Here is an 18,126-nt window from a genome sequence, read left to right on the forward strand (position 1 = left end):
TCTGCATGGGGCCAGCATGCTAGGCATAGTGCTGGGAACTCAGGGGGAGCTGCAGGGATAGTGCATCAGGAGCCACGGGAAGCACCTCCTCAGCCACCGGGACCGGAGGGGCCACAGGCCTTGGGCTGGGGCGAGTGGGCAGTGGCTATTTTTACGTGACATGTCTTGGCTATTTCAAGGTTTGGATTTTTATTTATTTTTTTTAACATAACAGGAAGTTATACTTTCTCATGACTCATTTCTTTCAAAATGGTGTCCTCAGGCATCGTTAGTGGTGGACTTATTGGGAGTCTGTGGCTGTCCACGGTAGGTGTGAGATCACACCGGCCTCATCCACGTTACTAAATCATTCAGAATTTGAAGAATTACAGATTAGAATTATGTCTGGATTCTAAAGCTGGAAAGAACACTAGATGTTAGTATGTTTCCATAAAAAACGTAACATTTCAACATTTTCTGTTGATATACATGTGTATTAAACACAAATCTGAAAGATGTTAGACTATTACCATTCAGAATACCTTCAAGCGTTTGGAACAGGATCCTGACAAAACAGAAAAAGCTTGCAGGGAAGCCACCTGGCAGCCTGCAGGGCCCGTCACTGGAGGGGAACCCCGCGGCCACCGTGCCCTTGTCCAACCGGACACCTTACTCCAAGCCCGGAACCAGCCTCTGTCCTCCGGGAGGAGCACGTGTCGGCCTCTGTGCTGCCAACGCCACAGCCGTGTGCTTTATTCACACTCAAGTCACCCAAAAGATCACGCTCAGGTCAATCCCACAGCTACAAAAAACTCAGAAAGTAAAAGGTCACCAAGAGGAAAGTATGAGATCGATTAAAATGTGACGTCCACGAACACTGCACAACTTGGCGCGAGCAGCCAGGGTGCGGCCAGTCCTACAGACCTCAGACCTGATGTGCACGCACCTGGGAACTGGGGCCGGCGACTCTGCTGGCCTTTCCCTGAGTTGATGGTAAACCCAACCACCAGCTGGGGTGGGGGTGGCAGGCAGGAGACAGTAGCTACCTGCAGGATGGTGAGGCATTGGGGCGGGGGGGGGGGGGTGTCCCAGGGACTGGGGCAGAATTCACCCTGACTGCACAAGGGCCGCAGCTGTGACAAGGAGGAGGAGGAGGAGGAGGGCCTCTTGGGTGGGTCACTGACTCCTGCGGGACAAGTGCACTCAGGCGATTTCAGGAGCAAAGAGAAAGCGAGAGCTGAGACAGGCTAACACTGAGAGCAGAAAAACAACCCTGATTCCTAATGTACTTGCCCCAAATACCTGTTATCTCCTGGGTTTAAATTTCTTTCTGGAAATGATTTTGTGAAAGTTCTAGGTTCTGATTCTAGTTCTAGGTTCAATTCTCCAAGTATAATTAGTACAATCCTTTCTCGGCTTAGGAAATCTAGTGCCTCGTTTTAAAAACAAGCAATACCATTTTAGTTCCAGCAAATGACGATGGGTCATCTGAAAGGTACACAAGACCTACTTACAATGTTTTCACACTTAAAAAAAATTTTATCAGTGGGTGAAGAAAAGCAGGTAAGTCTGGAAACATCCATAAAAATGTGTAGTGGGACTGAGCTCATCGCCACAGTGTGGGAGAAAAAAGGCCAGCAAAAAAATGGTTAATGCTGGCCTTCTCGGAGGCCGTCCAGCGGTGCTGAGCACAATGGGCGGCCCTGGGAAGCCTATAAAGCCTGCAGTGCCCGGGTGTCCCGGTGTCGGCGCGATGACGGAGCGATGATGGGCATTCTGGCGGGTCAGCCTCGTGCACCAGGCTTCCCATCCCAGGACCACCGCTCTGGCACCCTTCGACGGGTGGAAGCAAGTCCAGAATCCCCACTGCCCGAGCGAGAGCTGCCGCTGTGCCTCCAGCCAGCCCTGAGCACAGTCACTGAGGCTGGCTGACAAGCCCTCCGAGGGACGGGGAAGGGTCTGCTCCAAAGTGGCTGCGGTGCAGGTGAGTCTCCGTCCTGGGTTCCTGGTTCTGAGCTAGGGTCGGTGCCACCACGGGACCACCGGGCAGACCTGGCTCAGTGGTCTCATGTAAGGTGCAGCAGGCCACCCTCTGGTGAGAGGGCCACTGAGGCTATAGCCCTTCTCCTCCACTAAGGACCCAGATGGGGCTCTAAAAATCTCAGCGTGACTATAGCCGGGGAGACTAAGCACAAAGGTTCTTTCTATAGTGCATGCCGAAAATAATAAGCAGTATTCTGTCGTATTTCTTTCAAGCCAGGGGCTGTCTCACGTTAGGACAGTCAGACGGCTCTGTCTACAGCATCATGTCTCACTCAATGAAAATACTCGCCCAAGCCACACATCTGGGCGGATTAGTATTGCTTCACGAAGACATATACCCAGTAGATTTGACAAATGTGGCTTTAGTTTTCTAGAACTAGACAAGCAGTGGAAACATGAAACAAAATGATACGAAACTGTTTCATGCTCATCCTTAAAAACTCATGGTCAACTCTCAGGAGGGTGCTGTGGAGGTAGGAAACCCATGCTACTTTCTGAGTCTGTTCTAGGCTACTATGAAAGTAACGGTATTTGCCAAGGATCAAAAGACTCGTGTACATGGGAAGGCGGTGGCAGACTCGCTTTCCAACTCTTTCCACACAGCCTATCTTGACAAGCACTGAGGAGGACAAGTGTGCGCCGTGAGTGCCTTCACCTTCAAGCCTTCCTCTGGAAGCATCAAAAACAGCCCCGAGTTTCCACATTGAGAGAGCAAAACAAGCACTTGGAGCACTTTTTACAAAGAAATTAAAAACAGAGGCTTTTAACGTTACAGATAGTATCTGGGCACGATGACATTTATGTGGTTCAAATTGGTATTATCTACTAAAGATGAGTAAAAAATGCAAAATAAGTAATAAACTTATCAACCCCAGCTAAGCAAAGCTAACTGAATACTTTTTAAATCGTAACTGACCCCAAGGCTGCGACTTACGTTTTTCTGTGCCGCCCCTCCCCGCCTTTTTAAAGCAGTATTTTCAAGCAGTGGTTCAATAAATGTCTAGTCTGGTTTGGCAACACTTCAGAAATGAGTCCTAATGATCTCACAGGGTAAAACAAGAACTCTCAACAGAAAACAATTCAAGTCCATTTTAACGTGCCAGGCCGGCTTCCTTGGGGCTTCTCGTCATTGGCAGCAGGCCCCCACCCACCCCCTCAATGCAAGGGCACCCCTCCCCAGCTGCCCAGCGAACCCTGGCTGACTTGTCTATTGAGATCACAGACAAGCCAAGTTGTGGTGAAGGGCCCTGGAGGCTAGACCTGTCGGCGGCAAAGGTCTAAAGGGCTTTGCTTAGGATTTTGTTTTTTTCTTTTGTACCCAGCTTCTAGGTTACAAACATTACAAAAATATATTAGATTTTATAATTTATGAAAACACTGGGTAAATATCTACTAAAGCAAGTACCTTTTTTTGTTGTTGTTGTTAAGATTTTATTTATTTGACACAGAGAGAGAGATCACAAATAGGCAGAGAGAAGCAGAGAGAGGAAGGGAAGCAGGCTCCCTGCCCAACAGAGAGCCTGATATGGGGTTCGATCCCAGGACCCTGGGATCATGACCCGAGCTGAAGGCAGAGGCTTTAACCTAAAGCCTTTAACCTGAGCCACCCAGGTGCCCCAGTACCATTTTTATTATGTTTTCTCTTTCATTTCATATCATGAAAGCAGTAGCTTAGATTAGCAAAAAAAAAAAAAAAAAAAACCAGATTTCTTTTATCTATTTTACTGTAAGAGACTCTGCTTAAGCAGTTTCCACACAGCATTCTGGGCCCACTATCTTCAGAGAAGCTGGGTTTTTCCCTTCCCATCTCAGCTCTCTAACAGCTGCTGAAATAAATTTTATTTCCTCTGCTGGCAAACAGTACTTTTCCTGAGATTTCCATACCCAACCTCCATGTTACTTCATAAGCCAGCTATTCAACTATTTTAAAAAATAGGCGTCCACTGTGCATTAGGATGACTCACAGTCCAGGCTCCGGTCAGACTGAGCGGCCGGGAGCCCTGGGGACAGAATGTGGGGCATTTTCTACACTTAATTCTTTTCCCTCAGCTCAGGGACAACCATCTCTCCAAGACGCTAAGGACCTCAAATCCTGGCCTTCCCTGCACACTCACATGCCTGCCGTCCCCATGGCCATTGGCCACAGAGACCGTCTTCGCCAAGAAGCCTTAAAGACTTGAACCAAAGCCTGACTCCTCTTCCATCTGCTTCTCTCAGGTGCACAGGTAGTGGCGCCACGCCGCGCGTGGATCACGGCAGCTGACAGCAAGCCAACGGCAAGCCAGGGCGCCGCCCGCTGTGTGGCCATGGGCCACCTTCTCCGATTGCTCAGCTTTCTGCAAAACGGACCCACGCTGCTTGCAGTGGTGCCCGCGATGACTTCCACTCTTACAGGCATCTGGCTCACTTCAAAGAGCGTCACCTTTCTTTCTAGAGATGGAGCTTTCATTTAAGTCGGATTTCTGGTAGCCACACAGCAAACCTTGAAAGGTGCGCCTCTGGGGACACGGACGTGACTTCCCCAGTGCCGCTTCCTGGCATGGAGATGCACCCAGGTGCCTCCAACAGCACCCCCCTGGAGCTTAACCTGTCCCATGCACTCACCAGCACTGTCCTGGCTAACCAGACGGGCGAGCTCTCTGAGCATCAGCAGTATGTGATTGGGCTTTTCCTGTCCTGCCTGTACACCATCTTCCTCTTCCCCATCGGCTTTGTGGGGAACATCCTGATACTGGTGGTGAACATCAGCTTCCGGGAGAAGATGACGATCCCGGACTTGTACTTCATCAACCTGGCAGCGGCTGACCTCATCCTGGTGGCTGACTCCCTCATCGAGGTGTTCAACCTGGACGAGCAGTACTATGACATTGCCGTGCTGTGCACCTTCATGTCACTCTTCCTGCAGATCAACATGTACAGCAGCGTCTTCTTCCTCACGTGGATGAGCTTTGACCGGTACATTGCCCTGGCCAAGGCCATGAGGTCCAGCCTATTCCGCACAAAGCACCACGCCCGGCTCAGCTGCGGCCTCATCTGGATGGCATCTGTTTCGGCCACGTTGGTGCCCTTCACCGCGGTGCACCTGCAGCACACGGAGGAGGTCTGCTTCTGCTTCGCAGACGTCAAAGAGATCCAGTGGCTGGAGGTGACCTTGGGGTTCATCATCCCCTTCGCCATTATCGGCCTGTGCTACTCACTCATTGTCCGCGTGCTCGTCAAGGCTCACAAGCACCGAGGCCTGCGCCCCAGGCGGCAGAAAGCCCTGCGCATGATCTTCGCGGTGGTCCTTGTGTTCTTCATCTGCTGGCTGCCGGAGAACGTCTTCATCAGCGTCCACCTCCTGCAGCGCAGCCCACCGGGAGCCGCTCCCTGCACGCAGTCCTTCCGCCACGCCTACCCGCTAACAGGCCACATTGTCAACCTGGCAGCGTTCTCCAACAGCTGCCTGAACCCCCTCATCTATAGCTTTCTGGGGGAGACTTTTCGGGACAAACTGAGAATGTACATTGAGCAGAAAACCAACATGTCAGCTCTGAACCGCTTCTGCCACGCTGCCCTGAAGGCGGTCCTTCCGGACAGCACAGAGCAGTCGGACGTGAGGTTCAGCAGTGCCGTGTAGAGGCACTTCTGTACCCACAGGGATCCCACGCTGGTTCACCCCCAGGGCAAGGTGGGAGGAACAGCTGGGCCACACTGCGCTCTGAGCCCAGTCAGAACAGGCTGGCCCACCCGTGCCCCAGCTGTGGGCACACCTGGGCTCTGAAGAGCCCTCACTGCAAGCCACCTTGACCTTGGACCGAGTACACAGCACTGGGGCTCCCCGCCCACACTCACGGCTGCAGGGCAAGTGACTGGCGAGAGCTGGCGTAGGATGGGGACCAGCATGAACTTGCGGTCCACTCTGCACGCACTGTGTCCCACAGCAAACGACGTTTCTCATGTTGGCCAGTGCAAGCAAAACAAAGGGGACATTTTGGAGGAGAGACCTAGTTTCAAGGTCCATCTCCTATAAATCTGCCATCCTCGGGAAAAATGAATGCTGCAGACAGAACACACTCAGCAGACCTGAACTGGAAACCGTGGACCATCCGCCTCGTCTGTGGCTTACGGTTTACTGGGCATACACTAACAAGTGCCCTCGAGTCAGAGAGGAAGGGAGAAGTGCTTCTTCTTCGTCACACACACACACCCCCCCTCAGGGTGGCCCTGCAGACAGTGGCCACACAATCCGGAGCACTTCTGCAACCAGAAGCCCCGCTGCTGTCTGAGTCGCCGGCCCTCTGCTGTCTGTTCCTGGGCATCTCTGCACCTACACCATCAGGGAAGGAGACCATGGGGTTACGGGCTGGGGAGCCAGCATGCATGGGACAAAGTTGGCCTCTGAGAACAACAGTGGGGCAACGATGATGGCAATGTAAACAGCTCTCCCTAAAATGTACAAAAGAGAAACTAGTGACTGCTAGGAACGTCCGGCTCTTCTCAATAAAACATAGCCACATCCTGATTCTCAATTCTCTGAGTTGTTCGGGATGGGTGGGGCAGTCCTTGAGCCTCGGCAGCAAAACCAGTCTTTCCTCACAAGGGCACCCCCGTCCCTGGTGTCACCAGGCTCACGACCCAGCCAGCACTCCCTCCCAGGGCAAACATCTACACCCCATCACCCACACGCACCTGGCATCTCCAGGGCATTTAATGCTCAGCTGCACAAGCTCCGGGTGTCAGAGCAAACATTCCTGGGAGTGCACCACGTGCCCTGGCTCTTCTGGAAGGCTCTGTGCTATGAGCATCAGGCACGGTGCCTGCAGTAGCTCAGAGTGCTCACAAGGCAGCTGGGGAGGCAGAGGGGGCTTCTGTCCTCCAATGCACAGAAGCCGGGGGTCCGGCCTTCTGATGTGGGCTGGGGTTAGGGACCTCTGGCCTCCTTACGGTTTGAGACTGGGGACCCCAGACTCCAACGTGGACTGAGGGTGGGGACCCCTGACCTCCACTGTGGACTGAGTGTGGGGACCCCTGGCCTCCAATGTGGGCTAGACTGGGGAGCCCTGGACTTCAATGTGGGCTGAAAGTGGGGAGCCCTGGCCTCCAATGTGGACTGAGACTGGGGACCCCGGTCTCCACTGTGGGCTGAGAGTGGGAGCCCTGGTCTCCACTGTGGGCTGAGAGTGGGGACCCCTGGCCTCCACTGTGGGCTGAGAGTGGGAGCCCTAGCCTCCAGTGGGGACTGAGTTTGGGGACCCCTGGCCTCCGATGTGGACTGAGAGTGGGGAGCCCTTGCCTCCAATGTGGGCTGGGGCAGGAAAAACATGAGTCCCATCCCTCCTGCCACTCCATTCAGGGGGCCCATCTCCTCAGAAGATGGGTCCTCAAGGATGTTCACACTTCCCCACACTGTGGGGAAGGCAAGACAATGTTTAGGTGATAGGGTGACAGGGAAATGGGCCATTTGAAGTTTCAGTGGTTTTTATAGATGCAAATCTCTAAGAAAGAGGGTGTCTGTCCCAAGTGAATATTTGCATTGCCCAACTGTGACCTTGCAGAAATGCCATCTCTAGCACCCAAGTCCCACTTCAGACTCACTTTCTAAATAAACATCCCCGTTGCAGGCCCGGAAAACCACCCAACTGCTGAGGACAGTTCACACACACCAGCGGCTCTGGTGTGGGGGGACATCACTACAGGGTGGCCGCATGAGCTCTCCCGCTGCATTGTCACAGGATACCCACTCTGCAGCCAAGGTGAGGGGAGCAACTTCCAAGGACGAGTCTTCCCTCCACCCTCTGCCTCTCCAGAACCTCCAAAAGTCGTGAATCTACGTGGGGTACAGACACCGCGTTGATGCACCTCGTCCTATAAAAGCCGGAAGAGGTTCTAACATGCCTTCCCTCATACATCCTCTGAGCCCCCCGTGGAACAGCTTCTCAGGATGGGCTCTGCCCCAGCCCAGGGCCCGGTCAGAGCAGATGGCATGCCCGGGACCCAGCCTGCAAACCCTGCTCCTTGCCAATTCCCCCCTTTGACCTCAGTGCTAACAACTCCAAGCTGCAGAGCGGACACACAGACCTGCACCCCAGCTTCAAGCATGTGACTCCGTGCAGGGGTCTATCAAACACGCACACCGTTCCCAACAGGAGCAGCAGCGGTGGGGAGGGCGCGAAGACTTCACAGAGCCTGGAGACCCATGTGTAGCTCTGGAGAATGGAGTGGGGGGGGTGAGAGGGGAGACAGAGGGCACCACTAGGGCATCAGGCCTGCTCTCTGACCCTTCCAACAATCCCATGAGGCACACACTGTCCCCATTACTCAGAGTCTGGAACTGCCTGAAAGCTTCAATGGTAATGATATAGCGAAGACCCACAGCCCACCTCTCCAAGACCCACATCCCTTCCTCTACAGCACTCAGGGATCAAGAGGTCTATCAGGGTCACAGGCTTGATCCTTTCCCAAAGGTACACCACACAGGATGCTCTTGGCAGGAAGGAGCAGAATGGAGAGCTCCTCCAAAGGTGTCTGGGCAGGAACTATGTCTGACCAAAGCTCCAGAGGACAGGGCCGTGCTACCCCCAGGTGGCCCTCCACATGGGCTGCCCTCCCCGTGGCGGAGAGCTGGAAAAGGCAGGCCCTGCTCCTGAAGGGGCTCTGCACCAGGCCATGCTTGCCCGGTGCTTGCCCGGGGCACAGGTCCAACAGGGCTGGACACAGCTCCTACCTCTAACCTCTTGAAGCCCATCTCCTGATGTGTAAACCGGCGACACAACTTCCCCAAGGGTCCACTGGACAGTCGCTAGAAGGGTAAGTGCAAGGTAGAGGTCCTGACGCAACAGAAAGGAATTCTTACTGAGCCCGAGGCTGGACCGGCAGCTGCTGGAGTCTTTTCTGAGCCCAGGACCCCAGACCCCGTGTCAGAGACAATGGAGCCTTGTGCTCGGGCTGCCTGGCCCATTCCAGTGGAGGCCATCCTCAGAAGCATTTGTCTGAGAGCAGAGGCTGATTTAATTCCTTTGTCAGGAACGCCACAAGATCAAATCAGGGTGTTCAGTTACCTTGCTGCTTCTTGGTAACCGGGCCCTCCCAGGCACTGATGCTCTGTGACCCTACCAAGAGCTCAAAAGTACAGAGCTGTAAGCACACAAAACCCACTGGCGCTAGCACTGAACAGGACTTCCGATAATTAACTCTTGATTACGGGGGTGACACTGTCTAGACTCTATGCCTTCCTGGGAGGGGTGGAGGCATTCAGGTCATGATAGCCTCACTGGGATGTCCCCCTGCGTCTTTCAAGGTGCTACGGTGAAGCAGTCCCGAAACCGTTACGTGCATTCTGAACAGAGAATGTTCGTCAGTGAACCCAGAGTTTTCTCAAGTGGATGGCGGGAGATGCAACATGGAATGGAGAAGGGCAGGTGAGGGCCTGAGGGTGGATGGAACCGGCGGTGTCCAATGAACCCCAAGATCTCTAAACTAAGCATATGTGCAGGACAGCACAAGGGCCATATATGTGCATGGCACAGGCATGCGTGTGTGGTGTGCACACGCGTGATCTTATGTTCCCTAGTTCCAGCTGCTCAAAGGGGCAGGAAGGGCCTGAGCGGCTGCGGGCCCAGCAGTGCCCAGGCTGTCCCCCAGAGAAGAAACCAGCCTCCTCAGATAAATGGCTGATTCAGGCAGGGCGGGAGTACAAGGTGAGCATGGCACACGGTGTTCCTCCGGAAGAAAGGAAAGCTTCAAAAGAATGACACAGTCACATCAAAAGGACACGGGGACCTACCTGAAGGGATCTCACTAGCCAAATCCAGGGCACTTTGAGCATCAACACAATTATAGACTACTGAAAGATAAGAATCCATGCACCCATTCCAGTAATGAATACAAGTAAACATAATGTAAGTGAAATGAATACTGAAATAAACACAATACAGTCATACACAGCAGTGGGTAAGCGAGCCTTGCACCCTGAGAGTAGAGGGTTCCCACAGGCTGGTGATGGGGGAGGCCACTGCAGGGGTCCCAGCGAAGCTTGAGACGGGTGAGAATCCCTAATGAAGGCTAAACCCAGGAAATGTGACGGGAGCAGGACATCTGTAGAGGCCTCATGTTCCCCCTGCCTCTGGCTGCTTTCCCATGGGAGAGAGAGGCACCGCATAGCAGGGAGTTAGGAGGGCCCTTCACGGAGAGCCAACAAGGTCCCACAAGGAGACGGGCAGTTCAGATATGGGACCTAAATGGGCCACAATGTCTCCATGTCCTACCTGGGATTGTGACCTCAACCTAGTCAGGAGGAAGTATCAGAAAATCCAAAATGGGGGGCGCCTGGGTGGCTCAGTGGGTTGAAGCCTCTGTCTTCAGCTCAGGTCATGATCTCAGGGTCCTGGGATCGAGTCCCGCATCGGGCTCTCTGCTCGGTGGGGAGCCTACTCCCCCCTCTCTCTGCCTGCCTCTCTGCCTATGTGTGATCTCTCTCTCTCTGTCAAATAAATAAATAAAATCTTAAAAAAAAAGAAAAAGAAAAAGAAAAAGAAAATCCAAAATGGGGATAGGGTAATGATTCAACATGTCATGTCAAAGAGACAAAGGAAGAGGGAGTGTCCCAAATTAAGGACAGGTAGAGACATAAAGCAAGTCAGTGCAGCGTGGGACCTCAGCAGGATGCTCTGCTAGAAGGAAATGCTGCACGGCTACTGCTATGGGGCCAAGGGACAGCAGGAATCGCTTGGTGCTGAGAACGGTCCCAGGCACACAAGAAAATGCCCTTTTTCTAAGAAAACATACCTTTCAGTATTCATGGCTGGGGGATCTCCACAGAAAGATGCAGCCTGAGGAGAAGCATGCACACAAATGTCAAAGCAAACAGGACAAAACGTGTGGAATGTCCATTCCAGGCCTGGGTGTGGTCCCAAAAGAATTGAAACGGGTGTTCAAACAAAAACTTGTACGTGAATATTCACAGCAGCACCATTTGTAATGGCCGACAGCTCAAAGGTCCACCAACAGCTGATGTGGTCTGGCCACACAATCGGATCCTACTTGGCCACGTAAGGGAATGAACCACGGACACCTGCCATGGTATGGACGAACCCCGGAGCCTTGAGTCTCAGAGAAGGCAGCCAGACATGTAGGGCCATGTGGTCTGTGACTCTATTCAGCAGGAGCATCTGCAGCTATGGAGCAGATGGTGGGCGCCGGGGCTGGGGAAATGGGAAGGGATGCTACCGGGGACCAGGTTTCTCTTAGGGGCGAAGAAAATATTCTGAAATTAGATTGTAGCAACAGTCAAATAACTCTGTGAATACACTAAAAACCACTAAGTACACACTTTAAAAAGGTGGATTTATGTTATGTAAATTATATCTCAAAAAAAGCTGCTGTTTAAAAACGAAGCCACCACCCCGCCTAGGCCATGTGTTGCCACAGCGGTTCTGCCCTGCTCTGGGCCCTCCCCGTCTGCTGGCGCTCCCGCCGTCCTCCCCGCCATCCTCCCCGCCATCCTCCCCGTCTGCCAGTGCTCCTGCTGCCCTCTCGCTGGGCAACGGCAGCACCTGCCAACGGACGGGCGGAGCCACCCAGGGTCCCGAAGCTGCCTTCTCGTAACCAGCCCCTTCTCTCCTGCAGACTGCCCCAGATTTCAGGCTTTATTTTCTTTTCCACGGTGGGAAACTGAGCATTTGGGTGTCTTCTGATATGCTGGCAAATCAGAACCAGACCAAAAGAACTTGAGTAAGAAGTAAAGCTGAAGGGACGTCTGGGGGCTCAGTCGGTTAAGTGTCCGCCTCTAGTTCAGGTCATGATCCCAGGGTCCTGGGATGGAGCCCACCTTGGTCTCCCTATTCAGCAGGGTGTCTGCCTCTCCCTCTGCCACTCCCCCTGCTTGTGCTCTTTCTCTCTCTCTCTCTTTCTCAAATAAATAAATAAGTCACCTTAAAAAAAAAAAAAAAAAAAAGGAAGTAAAGCTGAACTTACTAAGGGCTGAGAGAAGAGGCCGGGGGGTCAGGCAGGGCCGGCAGCCCAAGGGCACTAGCCTCTGCAGCTGACTCTCCAGCCCCCTGCTCAGAAAGGAAGCAGGTCAACAGCCATCTCTCCATCTCTCTGCTGCCTACTGAGCTGGGGCAGCTTCACGGGGCCAGACGCTCAGGACCCGAGCAAAAAGAGGCTTCCTTACCAGACCTCTTCTTACCTCCACCTCCACCACGCACATTCTGTCTGGGACAGAGCCCCTCCTGGGCTTACAGAGGCTCAAGGTGCATCACACCCATCATGTTCCTGTCTCTCCTCTCAGGTCAGGGGAGGTATCTGGGCACCAAGGCCCATCTCTGCACCCGAGCTCACCGCCTGCGCCAGGAAGAGAGGCCGATGCCTCTTCTCACGACTCATCAGCAGCTCGCCTTTCCAGAGCTCATCCCTGAGGCCCAGCCTGGCTGTGGATGGGGTGGGTGGGCACTCCACCTTCCTGGCTCCTGGAGGGTGAGGGTCAGCCAGCCCAGCAATCACCAGAAACTGGAAGGAGGGAGGGAGGGAGGAAGCGGTGTTGTGGGTACAATGCCCACCAGGTCCCAGCCTGCCCCTCCCTCGCTCCCTCCCAAGTGCCCAACCCATGCCCCCGTCCACCCACAGGACAACCTCCAGGACTGTGCAGCCACCATCAGTCAGCAAGCCCTTGCCAAAGAGAGAAGACTCCAAGGTAAGTGGGCTGGCCCTGTCTAAGACAGCGGGACAGCCGCAGGGGGACCGACCCAAGCAGGGACAGATGGGGTACCCGCTCCCAGGAACACGAGGCCTGGCGCGGCTCCATCCATGGCTCCCGCCCTCCCCAATCAACTGTCCGGGGCCTGTGTCCGGAGCCTGCGTGCTCACCACACAGGCCCACCAGCATGCGCACCGGCCCAGGCCTCGCCTCCACACCCAGTTCTGAGTCGGCAGAAAAGCGCTGGCAGCTCTGAGTTAATCTGGTGTTTGCCATTGTCCAGTGGGTGGGGGTTCTGTCTGGGAACAAGGGTTCTAAAAGCCGAAGGAACACGAAACAAAAGTGCATCAAATCCGACTGTAATTCTAGGCCTTTATCGCAGGATGGAATCAACCTAACACTTATCACAAGCAATCAGCTGTAGGGAGTGCTGGAAAGATGCCAGCTAGTATCAGAAGCGGCCAGGTCCCCCAGTCTCTCCCAGGGGCGCTGGTTCTGCTGCATGCGGACATCTACTGACAAGAGGTCCCTTACAAGTTCCTATGCCTTCTTCCTTCCTCCTGACCCTGCCTGGACAGCTCCTAACGTGCTCGCCCACCCTCTGCCTCCTGGCCCCGCTTCTCCTGGGACCTGAGACCCCAGAGGAAGGGGCTGTACGAGACCCCACAGCACCAATAATAGGGCTCTGCAGGAAGTGCTACACAGAGGAAGGAAGACCCCAGCGGGAGCTCTCAGTGCCTCAGTGTGGCTCTGAGTGGTCACCTGGAGCACAGGTAAGTCCTCAGCATCCACCCACACCCACCCCAGGAGACCAGTCTTTCCCAAGAGGGTCACAGCAAACTCCTGAAGCCAGCAGGGAAGGAGGGCATGTTGCTCGTTGGAGACACAGCCCTGCCCAGGACACTCCGTCTTCAGCAAACAACACAGCATTTCCCTTCATGGACTCAAAAATGTAAATTCTGCCAAATGAAGAAAATCAAAGCAAGCCACTGCAGGGTCCCGGTTCCGCTGAAGACTGAAAAGGTGGAAGGCTCTTCCCTCGACGTCACTGCACAGAACTGCCCCAGAGGGACTGCAGCCTGTGCCCTGGGCTCGAAGACCAGGTTCCAGAGCAACACCTAAATCTGCCAGGTGACCCCATCAACCTGCCCCTGACAACAGTAGATGCAGATCGGTTGGGTGACATACGTCACTTCTATACCTGGCAGGGGGGTTTCTAGAAAAGCGCAGCAGCCAGGGGAGAGGAGCTACGATGTCCTGAGGGCCCTTGACCCAACACGGCCTGCAGTGAGCCGAGGCTGCAAAAGGCGGAGCTGGAAAGGCTACCCGACGACCTGCGTGTGACCGTCACAGCACCCTCCGAGTGCCGGGGGCAGAGGAAACGGCTGCGGCGGTGTGGTGGCGCCAGGCTGCCAGCTGGGGGGCAGACCTTGGGGGCGCTCGTCTGCCGCACCCCAGACATGCCACGGAGCCGGCACAGGCTTCCAGGAGAATGTAGCCAGCGCAGGCGACAGAAACACCCGCAAAGATTTCTGGGGGTGCAGGGCCCAGGAGGTGCGGGAAGACAGCCAGGGATGCAGTGAGAGCGGGGCAGAGACAGGCTGAGACAGGCTCAACAGGCTCCACGCTCGAAGACCCCGTGCCACGCCTAAAATGACTGCTTATCGCACTTAGAGAAACAAGCATCAAACTTGAGACTATCTGCAGGGAACATGAAACTATAAAAAGAAACAGGAAGTACAGCGAAGGTTCCCAAAGCACAAACTTCCATAATCTCCAAGTCCTGTGAAACAGATCGTTCCAGGAGCACCACGGCACCGAGGACAACCAAGCCACGATGTGAAAGCCCCTGAGAAAGAAGCCTCCAGGCCCAGAGAGTTCACTGCTGACGCTAACCAAGCATTATGAGAACTGACACCAAATACCCTGAGTCAAAATCAAAGACGGTGCCCAAACCCTGTGGATCCATGTCCCTCACGAATCCAGATGCAGAAGTCCTTAAAATCCTGGCAACAGAACTCAGCAGCACATGAAGGCCACTATCCACCAGGAGCACCGAGGGCTCATCACAGGGATGCAAGGCTGGCTCAACGCTCGTATCCATCAGTGTCAGGTGCCGTAGTCCACGGGCTAACAGGGAAAAATCACACGAGCGCAAAAACTGATGCAGAAAAAGCACCTGACAAAATTCAACACCCATTCATGATAGAAACTCGAGAAAGCGAGGTGTAGAAGAGTTTCCTCAACTGGATGCTGACCATCTATTCAGTGTGGAAGACAGCAGGCCCAAAGCTGAATGGGGCTCCCACTGGAAATGACTAACCAACAGCAGCGCTCAGAGTAGCCTTGAGGGAGGTGGGGAGGAGGCCGGGAAGGGTGAGGACCTGCGTCAGGGAATGGCCAGGCTCCGGGATATTCCGAAGTCACTGGACTCGCTGATGGACTGGATAGGGGCGGGGGAAGCAGCCAGCATTAAGAGACAAATATGAAGATGAAAGCACACACTCGGGGACACCTTGTGCGAGGACACGGAGTCATCAGACTCAGAGACACTGAGAGCGGACGGCGGGGCCAGGGCTGGGGGAGCAGCCATCACGGGGACAGGATCTCCGTGGGGGCGGTGGAACAATCTGGAGCTGGATGGGGGGACAGCTGCACAGCAGCGTGGATGGGTTCGGTGCCCGTAAGCTGGACACTGAGAAGTGGTGAAGATGCTCCATTTCACATTATGTGTGTTTTACAACAATAAGAAAGAACAACTACGAGCAAAGCATTCTGCCTGAGCAGCTGGGGCACCGGTGCTCTCACAGCCCACCCCAGGGAAGGCTTCGCAGACGGCTCCACAGAGACGAAGCACTGGAGTCTCTGTGACGCCTGAGTCCACTGTTGGATGTTCCAGCAGGACACTGAGTGGGCAGGGGCTTGAGGTCTGCAGGGTCTGTGTGGGGCAACACGTCAGAGCGGTGGCACCCACACCCGCAGCCCAGTCACTCAGGAGGCCAGCACGGGAGGAGGTCAGCGCATGGACAGCCAGGCACCAGGCCCAGGCCTTCTGGCACAGAGGTGCTTGCGTTTACCAAAACGCTTCAAAGCTGGGTATTCCAAGTCAACTTTATCTCTAAATACATAACCATCAAAATAGTAAAGGCCCACAACGAGATGCTACTCATGCTATACAAAAGACTAAGTGCTATACAAAAGGCCTATGGTGAACTCTCATCCACTGCTATGGGAACATTGTTGGGTCTGTACTTTTGAGAAGACACTGAGGGTGTGGCAGGCTGCTTCTACAATGGTCCCAAGGGTCCCCGCATCCCGACAACCATACCCTCGTATGGGGGTTGGACCCTGCAACACGATTCTAGCCCAGAGACTGCAGCAAAAGTGACGGGAAATCACCTCTGAGAACAGCTATAAAAGATCTCTTTCTCTCTCACTGTGACAGAGCAGGTGCCATACGGTGAACTTCCCATGGAGAGGCCCACATGGCAAGGTGCTGAGGGCGGCCTCGGGCCAACAGCCGGCAAGAAAGCAAGGCCCCCGATGTAACAGCCAGTGAGGGTGAATCCTTGCAACAGCCAGGGAGATAGGCTGCACACAGAGCCCCACCCCTGGCGCTCCGTTGGACCTTCGGGTGAGACCACAACCCCAGCCACACCCACCAGCAGTTTGAGAGACTGAGCCCCTAGACCCAGCTAAGCCCCACCCAGACCCAGAGCCACACAAACCTGGTTATTTTAAACCACTGTGTTTCACAGTAATTTATTACACAACAACAGACAACAATGTCGTGGGTTTATCCAGTGACGATGAAGATCACCTAATCCCAAGACCCAGCAATTCTACAACTAGGTACACAGCCCCAGAGAAACGTGTGCACATGTGGGACAGGACACACATATGGAAGCACTCATTGCAGCATTGTTTATGATTGCCAAAACCTGGAAACAAGTCAAATGACCACCACCAGAATAATGGGTAAACCACACAAAGCAGGGGCACTCCAGAGCCATATGCCACTGCACACAGTGCATACAGATAAAGTTTAGCTTAAAAAGTAAAACAAAACAAGACACGCAAAATGCAAGTGCATCCATGTAAAGCTGGAATACGAGAACAACAGAACTGTGTAATGGGATGAACGGGGGAGCAGCACAACTCCGGAGAGTACAAGGCAGGGATGAGACCAAGAACCAATGTCCTTCCATCTCCTGAGTGGGCTGTGGCTTCCTCTAGGCTGCACGCACTCCCCTACCTGCATCTGTCATAAGAAGGGAAGGGGGAGGTGGAACAGGAGGGAAAGGGTCCACCACGGAGTCCGGCCACCTGCAGCCATAAATAAACCTGCCGCTGCTCGGTTTAAAACCAAAGACTCAAAGGAGAAGTTAGCACTGATAGCCACTGCCATTGCCCAGATTAAAATGGCCTCACTTCTTCACTGCAAGCCCGCCCCACACTCCTAATGCTGAAGTCAGGTAAAGCTAAGATCAGACAGGACGTTAGTAACACGAGACATAGAACTAGAAGCTTCAGTAAAAAAGATAAGCAGCAGCCCCTCCATGCCTCAAAACACCATCTGGAGAGAAGCGGCCCCTAAGAGGGCAAACTTGAGAAGGAAGATCGCAGGGGGTTGAGAGGAAAGGGCAGGTCGGGGAGAGCCAGGAAAAGAGACAGAAACACACCACCTTTGTCTGTGCCACCTCCCTCCCTCCCTGTCCTGAGTTACCGCTTCCCTGCGTTTCCTGGCTCCCTCCTTGGGGTCACCTGGCTCTGCTCCCACCCCCTGCAATCCCAGGGACTCCCAAGGGCCGAGCTGCTCTGCCCCCAGTCGCCCCATCAAGCTTACATTAGTTCATTCCCCCACGGACACCTAGAAACATTTCTGGCTTCTTGCTTCCCTTAAGCTCCAGAGATACGCAATTTTGCCTTAAAAACTCTTAAGTACAGTTTAGCCCACCAGTAATAAATATAAAAACTGAGAAAAAAAACAAGACTACATTTTCTGTTTATTTATTTTATTTTATTTTTAGCGAAGAGGAGCGGCGGGGAGAGAGGATCCGAAGGGGGCTCTGAGCCCAAGGGGGCATCGATCCCACACCCTGAAGCTATGATCCGAGCCGAAATCAAGAGTTGGATACTCAACCGACAAAGCCACCCAGGTTCCCCAAGGCTGCATTTCCTACAAGCAAATTATCCTTCTCCCTAGCTGCCTGCCGGCGGACAGGCTCCAGGGCCAGTCCCTGGAGTTCATCCTGTGCCCGGACTCCGCAGGGCTGTGCGGCTCCCGGTTCAGCAACAAGCCACTTATTAGTCAAGTGAGCGCCCTGCTCGGACGCGAGCACTCCGGATCTGCGTTCTGAAAGTACAATCCCCCTTGTTTGTTTTTCTTGAAAAAAGTTCTGTTTTCTTTTTAAAACCAAAGTTCCATG

At 53.8% G+C, this 18,126-nt stretch overlaps 2 protein-coding genes across 3 annotated transcripts in view; one reads left to right on the plus strand and one right to left on the minus strand.

Annotated features, from left to right (window-relative positions):
- Nucleotides 1–18,126, minus strand: part of C20H7orf50 (chromosome 20 C7orf50 homolog) — a 124,520-nt gene that overhangs the window by 73,790 nt on the left and 32,604 nt on the right. The gene's annotated exons all lie outside the window — the stretch shown is intronic.
- On the plus strand, nt 1,630–6,526 carry GPER1 (G protein-coupled estrogen receptor 1). Of its 2 annotated transcripts, none has more exons than XM_032328655.1 (2): nt 1,630–1,963; nt 4,072–6,526. In XM_032328655.1, exon 2 carries the CDS (start codon nt 4,562–4,564, stop codon nt 5,639–5,641), a length of 1,080 nt encoding a protein of 359 aa, XP_032184546.1. In that variant the 5' UTR covers nt 1,630–1,963; nt 4,072–4,561; the 3' UTR covers nt 5,642–6,526. The 2 variants fall into 2 exon arrangements, with proteins under 2 accessions (XP_032184546.1, XP_032184545.1); XM_032328654.1 differs by having other exon boundaries at nt 1,631–1,963; nt 4,240–6,526.

This window comes from Mustela erminea, chromosome 20, assembly GCF_009829155.1.
Source record: "Mustela erminea isolate mMusErm1 chromosome 20, mMusErm1.Pri, whole genome shotgun sequence".
Classification (NCBI taxonomy): Eukaryota; Metazoa; Chordata; class Mammalia; order Carnivora; family Mustelidae; genus Mustela; species Mustela erminea.